The sequence below is a fragment of the Diadema antillarum genome, unplaced genomic scaffold, assembly GCF_040938485.1.
Source record: "Diadema antillarum isolate AM-2024a unplaced genomic scaffold, OU_Dant_1.0 scf00000186, whole genome shotgun sequence".
NCBI classification, from domain to species: domain Eukaryota; kingdom Metazoa; phylum Echinodermata; class Echinoidea; order Diadematoida; family Diadematidae; genus Diadema; species Diadema antillarum.
Window position 1 is genome coordinate 510,760 of NW_027271075.1, and position 20,013 is coordinate 530,772.

Sequence of the window (20,013 nt, forward strand, 5' to 3'; positions counted from 1 at the left end):
TCTTTGGATAATGATTCCTCCACATGTTGTGAAACTTGAGGAAGGAAATTATCTAAGATTTTATATCGTACGATACCACTTCTCCAGGGGTGGAGGTAAGAGGGAGAACACAAGTTCTAGCAGAGATGAACCTACCCTTCTCTCTCTTACTACTGCATCAGCAGAGGACAGGGATGCGATGAGATCGGTAGAAATGGATGCTTTCATGGCAAAGAGGACAGTATGACATAAAATCGATGACTCCCATCGCTTTTCCTTAGGGCTTGGGTAGATTTACTCGAGTCGGGGGCTCAATTTTCGACTTTCAAGATCACAAAATATGACTAGCAAAGAACGTTGACACATTTTGTTTTAAACGGAGAAGAGATGATAGGCACATCTGATCTGACAAAGATGTAAACTTAAGATCTGCGGCTATCTCACTGGATAATGAGGCAAGTAAGAGGTTTGAGCTCTGCTCTCATATTACAAGGGCAATGGTCCAAGTCCCAGCTGGCACATCGGTGGTGTCTCCGGGCAAACACTTACTGTTGCTAATGTTACTCTCCAACCCACGCATGGAGAAATGAAACGATGTCAGGTTGTCACAGTGCCAACGAAATAACAACCTGCCCAGAAATGCTCTTAAAGAGGGCTTAATTGGGGCATACTCTGTGAAAGGATGTTTAAAGACCCAGCAACGTGGGGACACCATAGAGTGGAATGGCTGGTCCAGCTTGGATATATTCCAGAATGCCCGTCATGAATTATGTACAGCTTTTTCACTGATCTCTTGGGTAGGTACACACACAGAGCCAAAGAATCTCCACTGGAGTTGACGGTTACCAATGAATGTACACTTCAGTGTGCACATTCGCCGACCAATGCTTTTCTTGGTTTTTCGAACGTGCCTCGGTGGGCAGCAAAATGATTTGGGCTATTAATCCCTACGCTGCCAAGTCTTTAACCCATTGAGGACGGGCTGATTTTGCATTTCCAATAGACACTCACCTGAATATACAGTACATGGGACTAGTCTTCAACGGGTAAACTATACTCAATACACTTCAAAGCACAAAACTATGTAGAACTAGAGAAGCACTCTGAGAGCGCAGACCTCCGCTAAGCAGCTAATTTCCACCAATGATCTTGATCTTTTGCAGAGATCAGTGATTTCTACCCATACGTACGCATGCTGAAAATTGCCCGATTTCCCAATATACAATCCTTTGGTATGTCATCAATGCCAGCGCGCGGCACGCCTCGCCCTGGATCAGAAACTGAGAACGCACTTTAGTGCGCGTATGAAAACCTCAAAAATACGCTGCTTGAACTACCAAGTTCATTGATACTACATTGTACCTGCCAAAATACTTAAAGTCCTTCATAAAATCCATAAAAATTGCTGGATCACTACTAAAATTTAATCACCTGTTCCTTGTGTCATTCTTGACCTTTCCTGCAAGTTTCATCGAAATTCGCTCACAACTTTTTGAGTTATTGTGCACACGGACAAACAAACCAACGGTAATGAAAACATAGCCTCCTCCCTTGGCGGAGGTAAAAAGGGGGAAGGGGTGAAAAGTCATGGTACAGAGATCCTCGGATAATGGTCTCACCTTCTGATGAGCAAGGTTGTTGATGAGCTGGTGTTGCTGTAGTAACTGCGAGTGGTGGTGTGAGAGGAGCATGGAGTGGGGGCGCTGCGTCGTTGGCGCCTGCTGGTTGTTTGGCAACGGGGCTGAGTGGGTCCGCACCAGCGGTCTGTGCGTTATCGGTCTGGCGGGACCGAGCGGCACGGAGGAAGAACGAAAGCAAAATCACCATACACACGATATTGAGAAGTGATTAACTTTTGACAGTTTTAGCTGCCACAGCACAAATTGCAACACAAGCTGTCCCATTCTGACAGATCTTTTAAATACAAAAACTTAAGCGCATTCTCCCCAAGTCAATCAATTTCCATCCCACCCTCCAAACAAAAAAAGGAACTAATAAGCACATAGACACAACTGCATCTGTGAAAGTAAAGAGAAATCTACCCCAAATATACATGTGGATTCAGTGAATGCAAAAATCTTTTTAGTGCTCATCAGTGAAGTTTGAGGAAAATCAGACACTACATCTAAATGTAATAAAATGCTAACATTTCAGCTAAATCCATGAGACCTCACTGCTTCATAAGATGACTACGATTCACTATGTCACAGTACAGCGTCGATATAAAGAAAATAGAGAATTTAACATAGTTTCCTACTTCTAGTACAAATGTACATAGGGAGAGTGCATACATTACCTCTTGCAAAAGGGAGGAGTAATAATATTACCCTTCACATATGTCAATAACAAGTTAGGAAGAAGGGGTACTTTCCATTTCAAAAGAAAGATAAAAGTGCAAGTAACTGTGACCCGTTTCTACAAGTAAGAAGTTTGGCGTCATGTTTCATCTTCCAATAGGTGCACAAGAATCCACTGTTAAATGTACAGCATAATCAATGAGGTAAAGTGGGATTTTAGTATAGAGAGCATTAAAAAAAAGAGAAAAAAAAAGAGGATAAGATGATGGCCAGCGTCGCCAAGGAAACAGACCTGATTGGCTTGGGATGGATTCCGACGGATGCAGCTGAGATGGCAGCGGTCTGGGCCTGCTGGTAGTCCTGGAACGTCATGCCAGGCAGTAGGGCTGGGTTGATGCCGGCGAGGGACAGTGAGGCACCTGCTGTGAGATTGGCAGAGAGAGGCATGGTGTCCTTTAATAATAATATTGTGTCTCATTTACAGTCTGTCATCATTATCATTTTATATATCCCCACTCTCTGCATTCTCACGTTTTACCAACTCTCATTCTTGAAGTGTTCTCAAGCTCTCCTCTAATCCATTCTGCACGCACCAGACATATCATGTTACTGGACGTAAAGAATGTAAATGTAATGTGTATATAACATACAAGCGTATGTGAGTTGTTGTGAGGGAATATATCAAGTCACTTGCCGTCTGATCCTACATGGATGCAGTCATGAATCTTGCTCTTTGTAACAGCAGAACGCAAAAGAGGAAGGGGAAGGGAAAGATAGATAGATAGACAGACAGACAGCTACATAGATAGATAGATAGATAGATAGATAGATAGATAGATAAATAGATAGATAGATAAATAGATAGATAGATAGATAGATAGATAGACAAGATAGATAGATAGATAAGATAGACAGATAGATAGACACAGTAGACAGATAGCAAGAGAGAGATCGATAGACAGACACAGAGAGATACAAGAGTAATATGTGTGCTTAATTGTATACGCTATTGTGTGTGTGCATACATACATGTATGTGCAGTAGCAAGACTGAAGAAATGTACGCACATGCTTTTATGTGTATTAACTCTTACAAGCTATAAGCATGTATCATCACTGTTACAAAACAGCTTTCTTCTTGAGAAACCTGTCTCGTTACTCTCTTCTTTTTTTTCCCCTTGCCCTTTTTTTTATTGCTGTATTGCTCTAATGTAGGGGTCCTTCCATCCATTTCGATGAAAATAACATCCAGTTTGTGCCATTCCTCTCTGGAAGTACAGCATAGAATGCAAATGACGGCTACGCACGGATATCTTCAGTACATGTACAATTGTAGCTACCAAGGTACATAGATATTGGATGCATGAAAACGGGAGTGTTGCCAATTCCAAGATTGGGGAGGTGGGGAATACTTGTACTTACCAGGCACTGTAGGAAGGTATGCATTGAGAGGTGCAGCTCCGATCATAGTAGCAGTCGGCAAACAGGGCTTCACGGGACCCTGTATCATAAGGAAAGAGAGACGATTTCAGGTTAGGATGGTGTGTCTGTTTCTCCCATACGCATCCTCCTGAGTCCTCAAATAGATATCTACACCATTTTAAACTCGGTATACAGCCGCAGAAGAGGCAGCACACAATTCAAACTTCACTAATGCTGAACTACAGATCAAGGGATTCAAAGATGTTGCTTGTAACTCCCTTTCCCCTGTATTTAAATGCTTAGGGTATCTACTAGTGTGCCTGATAAAGAAATTGTCACTACCACTGGGTTACTTTCAATTGATGTCCCTTCTTGGATGTTGAGAGGAATATGGAGGATAAATTTCATGCTGCATCCTATCGATCTCTCATCCTCCAAGGGATGGGAGTGTGGGAGGACTGGTACTGAGATCATGACAATCTTGTGAGAACATTATTATGATGCAGAAAACACCTGCAGAAATGATATTGCAACATCCACTCCCGGGATGACTCCATCGCTGCAGAAGTTTATCGTCTTGTCCTGCATCAAATTGGCAACACTAACATTCATTGCACATTTCACACTGGAGAGGGATTGAATTGAGCCTGCTACGTTCAGTCACTGAATATTAAATATCAAGCAGTCATCATATCAAGTGATACCACACACAAATCTATAGATGGTAAAATACATGTGATCAATACACAAAGAAGAGAGAGATGAGAAAAACAGCATATCCGGTACTAAAACGAAGGACGCACTTCGCAACACATTATATGAGATGACATCCTCCTCGTTAACCATACATTATTTCCATCATCATACTTTTTTACGGGTATTCTTGAATGTTCAAAAACAGCCACGATTAGCTTCTACTGGTACAACTATGGAATATATGTATGTATGGGTATGAATATGCACGAATGTATTTTTGTATGTATACATATATATATATATATATATATATATATATATATATATATATATATATACACATATACATATATCTCTGTATACCTGTGGACTGAAACTGCAATATAGGAGAGAGGCAGAGATAGGAGAGATATAGATATATGAGACAGAGAGACAAAGAGATGGGGAATGGGAAGATATGTAAGAGATATATATATATATATATAGGCTATACAAACTAGAAGAGAGATAGATGTACATATGGGAGAGAGATTGATAGATATAGAAATATATTGTAGAATATATATGGGAGAGAGATTGATAGATATAGAAATATATTGTAGAATATAGGAGAGAGATAGAGAGGAGAGATAGAGAAGAGAGAGAGAAAGAAAAGGGGAGAGAGAGAGAGAGACAGATATAGGAGAGAAAGAGATATAGGAGATAGATAAAGATAGGAGAGAAATAGATACAGGAGATAGATAGCTGCAAATATAGGAGAGAAACAGATATTGGACAGAGATACAAGAGAGAGAGAGAGAGAGAGAGATACAAGAGAGAGAGAGGAGAGAAATAGATAGGAGAATGATAGATATAGGACAGAGATAGACATACAATATATAGGTGAGAGAGATATGGGAGAGAGATATAGGAGAGAGATATAGGGCAGAGATAGATATAGGAAAGAGTAAAATAAACATGAGAGAGATAGATTATAGGAAAGAGTAAAATATATATGAGAGAGATAGATTTAGGAGAGAGAGAGATCAATCTGGGGGACAGATAGAGATAGGAGACAAAAGGGGGGGGGAAGAGGTAGGTAGGAATTATATCAAAATGTCATCTTCAGGACAACAAAAGACAGAAAAAAAGGCAATATATCAAATTTTCAGTCTTTCATTTTTCTATGTTATTTATAGTAAACATTTTATTGTTTTACAACACAAAAAATGGTATGAGAGATTCATGGTCAAAATCTCGTTTGATACATTCAGCCTGCATACGAATACCCTTACATTCGTAATCATAAACATATTGTAATAAAAAGAAAATTGCCTGAAGCTATACGTATGAGACAAGACGGGATGTTTTAAAGCATGGAAAACTATCTGTTTCCGCCCAAAGTCAACATCTAGTCACTGACAGATGTTTTTTTCCCTTTCTTCTAAAGCTCAAATGCATAGTTGACATTATACTACGTGCTCCCTTTTACGGCTGTGAAATATGAGAGACTATTTCCAGCCATATTTCCTTGTGGCAATAAAAAGAAAAAGAAAAAGAAATGCACATACTTTGGCCTCCAAAGCATGCTCCCTTTGACAGTATGATGCCAAGTGCCTATAATTGGGAAGTTTACTTTCATTCTCTGTAGGTTTGAAGGTCAGCGCATTAAAAACAAGAAAACGTGACCAGCACATGCACTAGCAATCTAATACGGTGCACTAGCAATCTAATACGGGTATACTTTGCAATGTTTATATTTGACAATGTTTATATTTTTGTGAGTTTCACAAGTCAACTCACCACTATCCAATTGACAACTTGCATAATAATATATATTGCCTTCTGAAACACAAATGCATTGTCTATCCTATATAAGATGGGAGACTGCCAAATCTTTTGAAAGTGTATAAACACACTTCTCTCTTTTTCTTTCAATATGATTCCAGATCGCGAATCCAATCATTCACAAAACTGTCTTTCATGTCCAAACTTGCGAAATATTATGCTCGTAATATTTATGGTATTAAAAAACTTATTTACTAAGACAATATTTACGGTAAGACTCCACTGGTTCCAGGAGATACGTCAATGAATTCTATGGCGAACACGATAAAATGAAAATGAGCCTATATCTTCTAATAGAGAGTAGGGAGCCAAGATCTATTTGTGAGCCATTAAAACACCCCGGCTCCGAGTGCTACTTCTCTTGATAGGGGGGTGACGCGACATTTCGATGCGATGTGACCCCACCACACGACCAGTGTGATTTGCCTTTGATGCTTGAGCTGAACCCATTGTTACCAATGAATTCACTCATTCTCGTACAATCAAAAATCTAAATTTTCCATACCTTGATGAGAAAAGGTTGCATACAGAAACCAGAAAGCTCCACTGAGCAACAATAAATGCATGCAAACTGATTTTAGGGCATTAGTACTCAATTCCCTACTCAAGATTCGGGGGGGGGGGGGGGGGGGGTGGAGAAGGGGAGGGGGGAACTGGCTTTTCTATACTGAGTTTTGAGTGGCAGAATCAACTTTAGAAGTGTTCCCATTATCATGATCATTTAGCATATATGTTGCCAAGTCACAAATCTCTTTATGGTCGAAAAAGTTTGGCAACTAACGCTCCACTCCATTCCGCCCCATCCCATTTTTCCCCTGTATGCCCATCCCCAAATTATCCATATCTAACCCCACCCCCACACACCAAAAAGAGAAATTCAACACACCATGCACTCTGTGTTTATCTTTGTGTGTGTGTGTGTGTGTGTGTGTGTGTGTGTCTTTTCTTCCTTCCTTCCTTTTTTTCTTCACTATTTATTTTCTGGAGGGGAAAGAATTTCGTGAATTACTGGGAAAGTTTTGGAGGGCAGCATGCCAAGGCAATCTATTCTGACATACACAGCTGTGCAGTGCCAATATTTCAGATGAAATACAAACATTGTTCATATTCGACAACACTCAAGAGAATATCTGCCTAGAATTCTCACCACAGATTGCCAAATGCAATCGAGTGAAGACAGGGCATTCCTATTCAAAGAAGGATGAATATTGTTCTGCTCAACACGAAACATATGATTTGGATGTCACGAATAATTGCTAACAGCGCAACATATCAGGCAAGCGACAGTGTATGATGTGTATGATCCAAGGTTGTACATCAAACAGTGCTGTTCAACAGCTTTACAAATAGTACTCTGTCATACTTGCATTTATTGTCAATCAAACCTTGCATTGTAACTGTCATGTGACTTGTCTCATTTTTACAAATGAGTGTGTCCCTGATCACAAGTAAAAGATGTTCTCTTCATCTAGCTCTAGTTACTCTGTGAATCTGGTGTGAAAGTAGCCAGATATTGCATTAAGGTTAGAAATCCAAAATTCTGAGTACACTTCACAGCACAAGACAAAAATCACTGAACTGAATGATGGCTCATATGATAAGATAAAAATATGAAAATAAAGATCTCTACAAACAAAAACAAAATGAAATGAAATAAAACCTAGAAAAGTCTCTGTAGAATGCATATCTTATTTACTTCCTTTGTTTGTTTGTTTTTTACCCACTTGAACATTATGAAATGAGGCAGAATAAAATAACAGTAAAGTCACGACATCAGCCAGGTGAAAAAGGACTTTGAACATCTTTGAACAAACTTCAGGCAACAGATGGAGAGGAGCACTTAGCTTAATAGCGCAAAAGTCAGAGATCAATTACCGAGATCCGCTGTTATTTCGCGCATTTCTCCCCCTCCTTCAAAACTGAGAGCGAATCTGATAAATGAAACCAAATTCTTGGCGAGAGAGGCCTCTGCTTGCACGCCATACCACACTTGGCTGTGCGGGCAGGGGGGTAGCTCTCTCAAAACTTGGCAGCACATCCATGGGGCAAAAACGTGTTGAGACCATCCATGAATGAAGCAATCAGACAACAGGACGTCCCCAAACTGGCGTAGGCCAATTTTGAGGAGGCGAGAAATTGGGGGAGGGCCCAAGGGGGGAAGTATGGAGGAAGAGGGAGGGGGAGGGGTAAGGGGTAGGAGTGTCGTGAAATGACACACTGCAGCATTCTCTGCATCGACGCAGAGCTCTCTGCAGTGATGTCCTATGCCCTCAGTAATCAGTACATATGACCTTTGAACCTACAGTATTTGTGGATATCAAATAAGAGTTCAAAGGGGAGAGCCTTCAGAGTTGAAAGCTGAAGGGGTCTGCCTGTATCAAAATTTGTGAGATTCGATTCAACATCTCATTTGAACATTAGGACTACGAGAAGATGCTCTGCTAATGTGAGTTGAACTGTGATTCAAAAGCAAGTTTTGAGAGAAAGAGAGAGAAAAAAAAAGAAGAGAGAGAGACAGAAATGTGTAAATGAAGATCTTACCAAAGGAGGGGAGTGTTGAGGGTTGTTTGCAGCTGGAATTCCAATGGAAATGTTCGGTAGGGAGGGTGAGGTGTAGAGGTCGCTGGCAGGTCCACTGAAGAGGCGTTGCTTCAGTAGCATCTTAGGGGCACTGCTTGCTTCCTGGAATAGAGGGACAAGTTGATATCAGCACAATTCTCAACAGCTCTAAATTTAGGACCACCACCAGAATAAATAGATGAAACAAGGTTACCATCACAACCAAATGAAGTTTCGACACAATTGTGGCCTAAGTAGTCATTTGCACGCCTTCTAAACCGACATGAAATTTCCTCTGGGTCCGCTATCATGAAGAGGTGGAATCAAATCCCATGTTTGTTCCACGTGGGGTGGAAAGCCACAGAGTTGGATGCAAACTCCATGAAACAATCAAAGACATCCCAATCTTTCCATGCAGAATTCCTGTCCTGGCTTTTTCAATCTGAACAGTATGATTTGAACCGTACCCTAAAGATGCTTGTAGGTGCTGGACAAGCAATGACTGATTAGAGATTTCGATGTCAATCTCAAATTCGCCCACAGCCAACCAACACTTCTCAGTCAGGTCAGCTATCGGTTAGAAAATCACATAATTTCAATGAATAATGCTTGAACTAAATCCCTACAAAAGACTGAGCAATAGCACTCACATGCATGAGCTCAATGAAAAACTACTGAAAACCTGTACATGCTGTTCTTCTTTCACAGAATGGAACAGAAAGGGCATTCATGATCAACTCAGTCCTTTATAAGAGATTTTCAGACTAGCTGATTAAAACCATCTACACAAACACTCGCACACACACAAATCATTTACAGTAGCTGATAAATGTGCATCAATGGTGATTTGAAGAATTCCGAAAAGTTGATTGCGAGTGCTATAATGTACCTCTGGAAGTGCAGCAACCGGTACACCATTGGGACTGTCGGCACCAGCGGCGCCTCCGCTCAGTGGGGAGCTGGGTCCTGATCCAGGAGCGCTATTCGATGATGTGTCTACTGCCAAGAAGAAAAATACCAACAACAACAACAAATGCAGACACATTAACATGATCCTTCCGTAACTATGTAGTAAAGTGTGTGTGCTTCTCATTCAGTTTCATTTAAATTCTACCTGTATGAGCTGGATGCGTAATCTTCGTCAGAGCCGTAACCTCTCAACTCAATTCATAATGGGTGAAATGAACATTTGTGCCCAACGATTATATCAACACACTTTGAAAATTTGCTACAAGAACCTCCTTGCTCCCGATGACCTACATCTGGTGACCCTTACACAGCTGTCACTACAAGACTGACGCAGCTTCCTCTATGACAAACAATGCAAACAGTTCACCTCTTGTTATAATATTCCCTGACAACTTAAACATATACCACTTTAACACCTCTCTCATTCTCTTTTATTAACAACCTCTCACTCCCTCTACCCCCTCCCATCCTCCCCCCTTCCAATTCCCTTCTTGTTCTCTCAGTTAAAAGAAAAGGGGAAGCTTGCCAGAATACTCTAGGATGTAGTGGATTACAGGAGGCTGCAGTTGATTGTAGATCACAAGTGAATTGCTGCCGTGATACTTGGCATGCACAGCCATGCGGGCGAGCATGACACTTATTTCGTGAACTCTGGGGGTGGGGCATGGGGCTGGTAGAGTTATCTGCCATCACTGAGAGCAAATCGATTCCAAACAGTCAACTCACATGGGCTCAATTCAACCCACTATTCTTGGTATCAAAATATCATGGCTCGAGCTGTACAGGCACAAACATTTCAACAGTCAACAAGAGCAGATCGCCACGCTTCTATAGTACCAAACGCTAGCATTTTTGGTTGGTGTCAACGAGTGTTACAACAGCAACAGCAGTGTGGGAGAGCTCTAAAATTCCTCTTAAGACTTGTTGACTAGCAAAAGAAGAATCAAAACTAGGGGGCTATGTTGTTTCTTTCGAATGGAATCAAGCATCCCAACACTATGCAACCTTTTAGGTATAGAGGATGATTGCACAGTCGCACGCCAGTGGCAAGTAAATACTAAATGCAGCACATTGGGGGTTAAACTACGGTGTAGACACCCCTCTGGCATTATGGACAAAATGTCAACAACCTTTTCTGATTCGACAACTGAAATCTTTAAAAAAAATAATAATAATAAAAAAAAAAAATATATATATATATATATATATATATATATATATATATATATATAGTGAGTTGTCTGCGGCTACTTTTTGAAACAAGATTTGCATGCAACCGTGGAAGAACTCATCCATGTCGGTGGACTTACAGTTCAGCTCCCCGCTAAGCGGTTTGCGTTTGAGGGCATTGGGTCCGTCCCTCCGCCTTAGCAGTGGGCTCCCGTGGGTCCGCCGCTCCGTCACTTTCTCCTTCAGCCGCGATCTCACCTTCAGGTTGGAGTCAGATGCTGCATTGAGAGACACGAGACAGAAAGGGAAGGAGAGAAAGTAGCATAAGGTGAGGGAGGTGAGTTCAAAGATGGAGCTTTTCATTTGATTCTTACAACTGCAGTCAAAATAACGGGGCAATCTCAGTACGTTACCCGTATTTAATCCACCTTTGTCACATAAAAGCTGGTGAATATTTCACAATGACTAAAAAGTCTGAACAATAGTTCACACTTTCTGAGACAATTACCCTGGGCGCAGGAAATTACACTAGTACCACATACTGAAGATGAAAATACATGATTCCCAAGAAGCTCTCATTTCCAATCTAAAAGGACAAAAATATATGCAAGAATGTTACTCAATAGTACCACTTGAAAGTCATATGGATGGATTCCCATGAGCTAAGGAGCCCTTCCATTCACGCTAAAAAGCACTTTGTGTGTGCATTTTTTCATGCAAGTATCAGGAACAAATGTGACTCTGCACCTCAAAACAAACAAAAAGTCGCCAGACATGAATTTTTAGTTAAGACCATATTCTGAAAGAGCAGACATTAAGCTTTAAAATGATGTATAACTCAAATCAAATGGACTCTCCTAACCTATCTAAATATTGGAAAGAAAGCACAAACTCAGGAAAAGTGTGAACTGAGAATAGAGGCTCTGAAGTACAGTGTCTATTCAAGCGCTTAATCTTTACCAAACCGTGCTGGCTGTGTGATGAATGGGACAAAAAAACAGGAAGTAAACCACCAGAGTAACAACAATGAAGGGATTATTAGATTAAACTGAAATTAAGCATGCCTCATTAACACATTCTGTCCGTAATTAATGCCAACTTTCAAAGCAGTAGCCCTATCCTTTCAAAAGTTATTAGAGTTGAAAGTGAAGAGTGTGGACAAGGTTTTTCAGAAATGAAAAAGGGATTCTAAAGACACACCTAATCACACTATTCTACCAAAAATGTTCGAGATAAACTGCTAAAAAACACACTTTCCTGCCCGTTTTATGATACCAAATTTTAGCATAATGTAAAAGAAGACCCGCTCTTTCAGAAAATATGAAAAAGTCAAGTTCGGCTAGGTTGACCCATTTCACTTATTTTCAGTCCTCACACAAAATCAGTGTGTGCGACTTTATGTTCGTTTTGAGGTGCACGGTCACAAATACTCTTTTGGGGAACAATGGCAAGAAAAATTAGAAGAATATTAAGAAGTAGATGATGATGACGAAGATAATGATGACGATGATGATGATGACAACGATGATGATGATGATGATGAAAATTAACACATTTTGTGTGCTCATTTTCATGTGAAAATCTTAAACGTGACTACACTCCTTTGGGGAAAAATGCCAAGAGGAAGAATAAGCAGAACATGAAGAAGCAGATGATGATGATGATGATGATGATGATGATGATGATGATGATGATGATGATGATGATGATGATGATGATGATGATGATGATGATGATGATGATGATGTTGAAGAAGAAGAAGAAGAAGTGCAACAACAACAATACCAACTACAAGAATGACAAGAAGAAGAAGAAGAAAGCAGAAGAGAAAGAACGAGAGAAGCACTGCCACTGATGTGTTATAAGTCTTTTCTGGAAAGATTCAGAAGGCAAATCTGACGTAGTCGCCCTGGGCATGGCAACAACTCTATGACACTCATCCACAGACTTTACTACGTCGCTATGGTAACAAGCAATCTCTTTCCCATCCTCCTTACACGCAGAAAGAGGCTGTTGAAAGTGATTACACCTGTCCAAGGGAAATCCCCAGGTTTTCCCTCGCTGCTGAATTGAGCGGGAACAAACGATTACAATCTCAATCAGTTTCTTTGTGAAATGTAAAGTTGATATAACCTACATAATACAAGTGTATATATCTGTTTAAAATTGTCAAGTATTCAGTCATTTCAGCATCACACCCTGATCTCATCTCCTCAAAAATTCCCTATGAATCTTAAAATAGGCTTACGGAAATTAACAGGACAGGTCGAATGACCACTAAACAAAAGGAGGAAATAGTTTTTTGCTGTTGTTCTTTTGCAGAGTCAGAATTAGATCACCAAATCCAATGAAGCCAAAACTACTACATGATGAACTAATTACATTAACCATTTGCAAAGTCCATGATAAAGCCCTCTATTTTTTTCGGACATTCTAATTAACATATGAAGGAATATATACATGCTGAAGATAAGCAAACAGAAGAAATATAAAAGAAACTGACAACTTGCAACTGAAGTGAACATTTAACCCCTTTGAAAAAAAAATATATATATATTATATATATAAAAAAGGCTACAACAAAACACCAAACCATGCACATTCAGCATGCAATTTCAGATCTTCGCTCAACTTAATCCTTTCATCATGACTTTGTATTCCACTGATGACATCACAAAAGTTTTGGTCGATGCAACTGATATAGTGAAAGCGAAAATGGTTGCAACGCTCTAAAACATTGGATGAAATTTGAGTTTGTTTTTTTTTTTCCCCTGGAAAACAGTTACCAAATCTTGACCCCATTATGCATATTTTTCTACAGATGCATTGACAAATATCAGGGAAATGCATTGCATTCTGACTCATTAATGTTAATCTTGCTACATCAATTCCATCCCCCATCCTCTAAATCATTCACTGCAGGTCCTTGTGGGCACAAACAATTTGCCCAGCAAATCACAGAGTCACTGCAAATTTCAGATTTTTTAAGGACAGAAGAAAAAGCTAACCCTGCGTCAAGGTATGACATATATATACATCATCTGAATTTGGAGGTTGGCTGGAGCTGCAGAATGCGGGGACCCAGTTTTTCTCTCTTCTTTCAAGTTCCTTTTGACAATAAGAGGCGAGGGCTGGTTGTAATTTCCTCAGCGCGGAAATTCGTTTGCCACCAACCTTGATTAATTGCCAGACTGCTGAACGCACTTCAGACTCAGAAGGAAGAGAAACTGGAGCGTGCAAGCAGGGAAAAGGTCAGCGTGGGCAAAGGCAGCGCACGGCAACAACAAGAACAACCGGGGCGAGGAAAAGTTGTGTATCGATCAATAATTCAGATCCCGCTCCAGCGGGGCAGCTAAAAATAGCTGAACCCATCAATACATAAAAAAAAGGGAAAAAAGGTAGGAGAAGAGACTAAGTGAGTGAGAGAGATGGGGTGAGAGGGGGGATATGGATATAATATCCTAGAGCAAGGAGTGCAGAAAAATTGACGGGGCAGGAGAGTCCTTTACACTCTTGATATGCACCAGGCATGATAGCCTGGTATCATAGCTGATTGTGTATGCATGACATGAGGGCGTGCAGTTGAGTCTCATCAGATATACTCAGTGGATCGACATTACATACACACACAACATCCTAGTAACCAAACCCTCCTCCACCCCCACATGTAAGATGCTCCCTTATGTAACAAGACAACTTGAATCGAATGCAGCACAATAATGTCACATTTTACAAAAAGTTACAGCTTAATGACAATAGTATTGATAATAACAATAACAACTATCATGACAACAATGACAATAGTAACAATGGGAATAGTAATAAAGAAAGAAAGTTAAATTGTTATGGCCTTTAACAGAAAAGAAGCAAAAGTTTGCTCAAATGGAAATCATCCCTCATGATTGCATTCATACCATATTTCATCTGATGGAGTGACTCCCTAAGTGGGGGAGAAGGAGGTACACATGACGTATTTCAACCTCTTTGGACACCATGTAATATGACCCGGAGCATTGTGTTCCAGGATTTGGGGACAGTCCCTCCTTTTTATGACACTTTAATACTCAAGTGGTATCCCTCCATGTCCAGAGGCAGATCCTGCAGATTTTTCATGCAGTATTCCTTTTTCTGAGCCTGGACAGAAAGTTCGCTTTTGATAACTCTCAATGAAGGACATGCACATTGTTTTGTTGTGTGTGTATTTTTCTTCTTTCCCCAAAACAAGTAGCATTGTATGCTAGTAAGCACGCACCTGACTTTAATATGCAAAACCCTATCAAGTGTACGAAGGAGAAAGGGAGAGCTACATTCACTCAAAGAAGTGATGCAAGTCAAGATTTTACAGAACCTATCAGCCACCATCTTTCTACTGTGGATCTATCTCACCAAAAAAAGAAAGAAAGAAAGAAAAAAACAGAAGGGAGGTTTGCTACAGACAGTCGCTAAGTTCTTGTTTAACATCTGTACATTCTTTATATTGGTTGATTGTGGATACAGTTAGCATGGAAGTTTTGAAAGATGGGTAGGAGGTCCACTTACAAAACTTGTGCAAAGATGAACAGTTCTAATTCTACAGCTCTGTTTTTACATGTACATTGTCACAAATCCTGCAAATTCAGGCATTGGGGCTCCCTAATGGAGGTTTAAAGGGATGATATAGTTAAAGCTGAGATGGGGCACAAGGTTCCCAACTTTTTGTGGGATAATTGAAACCTCTTATGAAATATGACAGAGCATACAATTCTACAAGGAATTCAAAGTTTATTTGATGAAAATCGGTTTTGAAATGGCCGAGACATCCAAAAACAAAGAGGGCCTAAAAAAAGGTGAGACCGATCTTTTTGTAGGACCACTTTGTTTTACTTTGTTTTTGGATATCATAGCCATTTCAAAACCAAATTTTCATCAAATAAACTTTGAATTCGTAAATAAATACTGAATTGATCAGTGTTTTAGTAGTAGCCACGATAAAGAAAAATCATGGGCATACGTCGATGTACGGCAATTTGTCAATTAGTTGTATAAAACCTCTCAACGGAAGAATTTCATGAATTTGAATGACTTTGAATTGCTCTTTTAATAGAATTGTATGCTCTTCCACACATTTGTATTTCTTGGGTAGTTTCTAATTATCTCACAAAAAGTTCAAATTTGAATCCCCCATCTCAACCAAAATTATGCCATCCTTTAAAACACATTTGCTCACTCTCTGCAGATACTGCTGCTATACCGAGAGACGGGAATTAAGAATGCAATGCCATGCACGCATTCATGCTCGCAGCTGCAGTTTGTCTTCTCTCCAAGCTTTTTATATCGATTCAAACGTCGTCTTCGAGACTTCCCCGAAAGAGGAAGCTGCCCTGGGACGGCGCGCGCAATTCACTTCACAAGAACAGGAAACGGGAACACAAAAGCAAAATATCTGGGGAAGTTTGAACGCAACCTATCGCGGAACTATTGTATAAGCTACGAGTACACAGGTTCTAATAATGCTGCAAACACATGCTCCAACTTTTATAGTAGCCTGCAGGTATCGTAATGTGGAATTCTCCAAGCAATTCTCAAAGCAAATCTCACAGGCCTGAATCTTGTTTTGTTGCATCTTTACAAGGGTTTTTGACTTTCAGCTTCCTCTGTCTTTAGATTATGCTCATGAATATATGAATAGCACATGTGTGTCTGAGTGTGTTTGCATGTGTGTGTGAAAAGATTGTACATTTAATGAATGAAAATATGGAGGGTTTGGGTCGCTTTGGACAGTTGAGGTACACAGCTAATTTGAAGGATGGCTAGGTAGAATTGCTTGGGGAAACGGGCTTGACAGTTTCAGGCAAAGCCCGCTACTATTCCTTTGTAATTTTGCTGAACAATTTCAATTTCATTTCTTTGTTACAGATGAAAAATGAAATGTGTATTTAAATCTTTAACTTTTTAAAAGTTTTATTTCCACAGCGCATAAATACCACGTACTAGAGGAACTTCTTTTGTTTTCTGTGATCAGTGATATCTTTTTCTTACATTGTACAGTAATACAAAATTGAATCGCTGTCTTCAGTAATATTTGAATGAGAGGGAATAAATGTTACTGAAAAAGTGAACATTTTATATATATGCTGGTAGTCATGGAACAGGCATGCTACAAGGATATCATCTTCAAGAGTTCACTCAAAATGCTATTTCAACATGTTCATTTTACAGGTATAACCTTGACACTCCAGAATAGAATAATATTTGTGTAACCCCACTATAAAAGCTATTCATTGCACTTGTTTCAGTACCTATCAAAAGCTTCTCTATGTAGGATACATCTTCCTATGATTGTTGCACTTATTATATATTCAACATTCTCCTGTAGCCTTCAAGGGCAGCATTGCTTTTGAATATCCCCCCAAAGAAGAGAGAGAAAAAGGATAAGCCATGAATAAAACAAAAGATTCCTATTTGACTTTTTGATACTGCCAGGTATTTGAGCTGCCTTCAACACAAAATGCCGAGTTCATTCCAAATGCTCAATGAACTGTGCATACGTGCATCAACACTGCATATTTGAAAATACATGAGTCATTCACTGAAGTACTAAACCTTGAGCCCAGGCCAAGCATTAAAAAAGAAGACACAAAAGCTCAAAAGCCACAGTATCGAAGTATTCTATTATGTGACTTAAAAGGCATTCTGTTCACGTTCCCAGGCCATGCGTCTTCATGGGCATTCGGAATACGGAAACCGAAACAGTAAGAGCACTATTGGCTGTCTAAAGATAGCACATCAAGTATGGACACTTTACTAATGAGTTGATTTAGCAGCAGCATATGGCGGTGAGGTCACAACACGGGATGGGCAACCATCTCTATACCCGCCATAAAACCCCTGCATTCGGGAACCTGGGGTGTCCTCGAGAAAGTCTATGGGAATTTGAGCAATTTGCACTAAACGGGTTAAACTTGACTAGCAAATAGAGAACCCTACTAAACAAATTCCAGCAGTAATGCTATGTTTTGCTTTCACATGATGGGATAATATACATCAAAGGCTATGATAAATGTGCATTTCCCCCATATGGAATTGAAGAAAGATATTATACCCAGGCCCCTATATATCACCAAAACTCAAGAGGCATCATTAAAATTTACCTACAAATCATTGTGGCATGCATCACTGCATAAACATGACGAGGTTTCTTCTTCGTCTTTTTGAGGATAGAGTACAGTCCATTATCTTGTGTACTATTGTACCCGTCATGATTGACTGGTACATGTATGTGTGGATTTGGGGAGGACCACCTCACCAGCCTTTACACCCTGCTCTCTCTGATGAATGAATGAATGAATGAATGAAGCGGGATCTGGTACGTGCACGGGTTGTGATTCTCTCTCACACTGGGACCTGTATTTAATGTCCCATCCAGGGTACAGAGTGTTTTACCTCTCACTAGAGAAGAGAACATGATAGCACACAACACTGCTTTATAGCAAGACTCACAAGGCTTTTAAAAACCCAAGCCAATTGATTGCAAGGCAGACATGCTACCACCTAAGCCACCTTGCCACCCTGGCTTGCATTTCACAGAGCGAAAAGAGGCATGAACATACCATCTCATGCTTTCCAACTGTAAATTAAAAACTGTTAAAGAATGCAATATGATGATTTTTTTCAAAGAGACAAAAGTGGATCACTGATTTGTAAAAACTTCCCGAGACTACCACCTCAAAATGCTATTGAACCGTTGAAGATGACATTTTCCCCATTAACTTATAGACACCTGCTAGACTGTACTTATGGGACCAGTCTTCAACAGGTTGACATGCCATGCAAATAAACTGTCAGTGGTGGTGACAGGCTTTAATACCTGCATTGTGCCACCTTTTAAACTAACAGTGTACAGTAGGTTTTAGACTAACCAACAATAACAACAACAAAACAAAGAAAAAAAGTAGCCAGTGCTGGTAAACTGAATCATGGCAACAGTACAGGTCAAATATAACTTCAGCACTGCTTTCAAATGACAATGAAAATGCATGAGGAAGCGCTAAACAATTAGGCATCAAATGCAGCGAAATATACTAAAAATATGCAATGACAGGCCACCTTATTCCTTTTCCTTTTTTTCTCAATTGTTTGTCTCTTCCTGCTCGGGTTTACACTGGCCGCAGCGCTGCAAACCGCACTGTTTGCTCAAGCAGGGCTAAAAATAGTCATGGCTGATCCAGGCACCAAGGATTCTACTGCTGCGCCAAACGATGTATGCTGTTTGCATACCTGACTACGCCATGTTTGATTGGACTCGCTATTATTAGAAAGGGGAAGAGGAAGATTACAAATGCGCAGGAAATGTGTGCAGTGGCGCACTGGACACCTCGATTCCGCTGCAAGGACTCGATTCCACTCATCATTTACGCGCATAAAAAAAAATCCAACACTTCAAGTAATACAATTTACATAATTTGGTTGCCTTCTTATTATATACACGAAAAGCAGAAGAGTGGGTTTACATACCTAGAGTTTGCTATTTACCTTTGCATGCAAGGCACTTCAATAAACCTACATGAGTTCCTTGTGCCTTCTAAATTCTTATCCATAATCATAGTGCATGTCCATATCATACTTAGAGTACCCCCTTTAAGGGTTATGAGACCTTATTGCCAATGGAATTTTTATTTTCACATTCAATTTGGTACAATGAATTTTGTGTGTTTTTAATCTCGCTGACTGTCAACACATTTCACCAGCAAAATGCATGAATGAATTTGCATGGAAAAGACTTAAGCAAGCAAACAAAGCATCATGGCGTGAATGCGTGGGACAAAGTGTGCCGAAAAAAAACAAAAAATAAAATTTCAGCAATTAACCCTAATGGTACTTATCCAGCTTGTGTCCTCAGTTCACAAACAAGTAGCAAGCTCAGTCATTCATGACCTCTAACATACCAAATCATCTAATAGCAATCAACCACTGGAAATTTGCAGATAGGCTACCCTTATAGGGTAGAGACAATTTCAGTTGATATTGTTTGGCATGAAACACAAAGTGTTTTGTTAATAGAACTAAATTAATGCAGAAGAAGGCAGAAGAGAGGGAGAGAGAGAAAAAAATATTGA

General features: G+C 39.9%; 1 protein-coding gene across 1 annotated transcript in view; it reads right to left on the reverse strand.

The window, feature by feature from the left end:
• The window catches only part of LOC139723326 (histone deacetylase 4-like), a 92,893-nt gene that overhangs the window by 17,148 nt on the left and 55,732 nt on the right, over nucleotides 1-20,013 (reverse strand). Inside the window, exons 7-12 of the mRNA XM_071634588.1 lie at nucleotides 11,059-11,196; nucleotides 9,669-9,778; nucleotides 8,762-8,902; nucleotides 3,698-3,776; nucleotides 2,569-2,698; nucleotides 1,599-1,758 (exon numbers count right to left, since the gene is read on the reverse strand). Of these exons, the coding sequence (XP_071490689.1) occupies nucleotides 1,599-1,758; nucleotides 2,569-2,698; nucleotides 3,698-3,776; nucleotides 8,762-8,902; nucleotides 9,669-9,778; nucleotides 11,059-11,196 (758 nt within the window). The remainder of the gene's footprint in view (nucleotides 1-1,598; nucleotides 1,759-2,568; nucleotides 2,699-3,697; nucleotides 3,777-8,761; nucleotides 8,903-9,668; nucleotides 9,779-11,058; nucleotides 11,197-20,013) is intronic.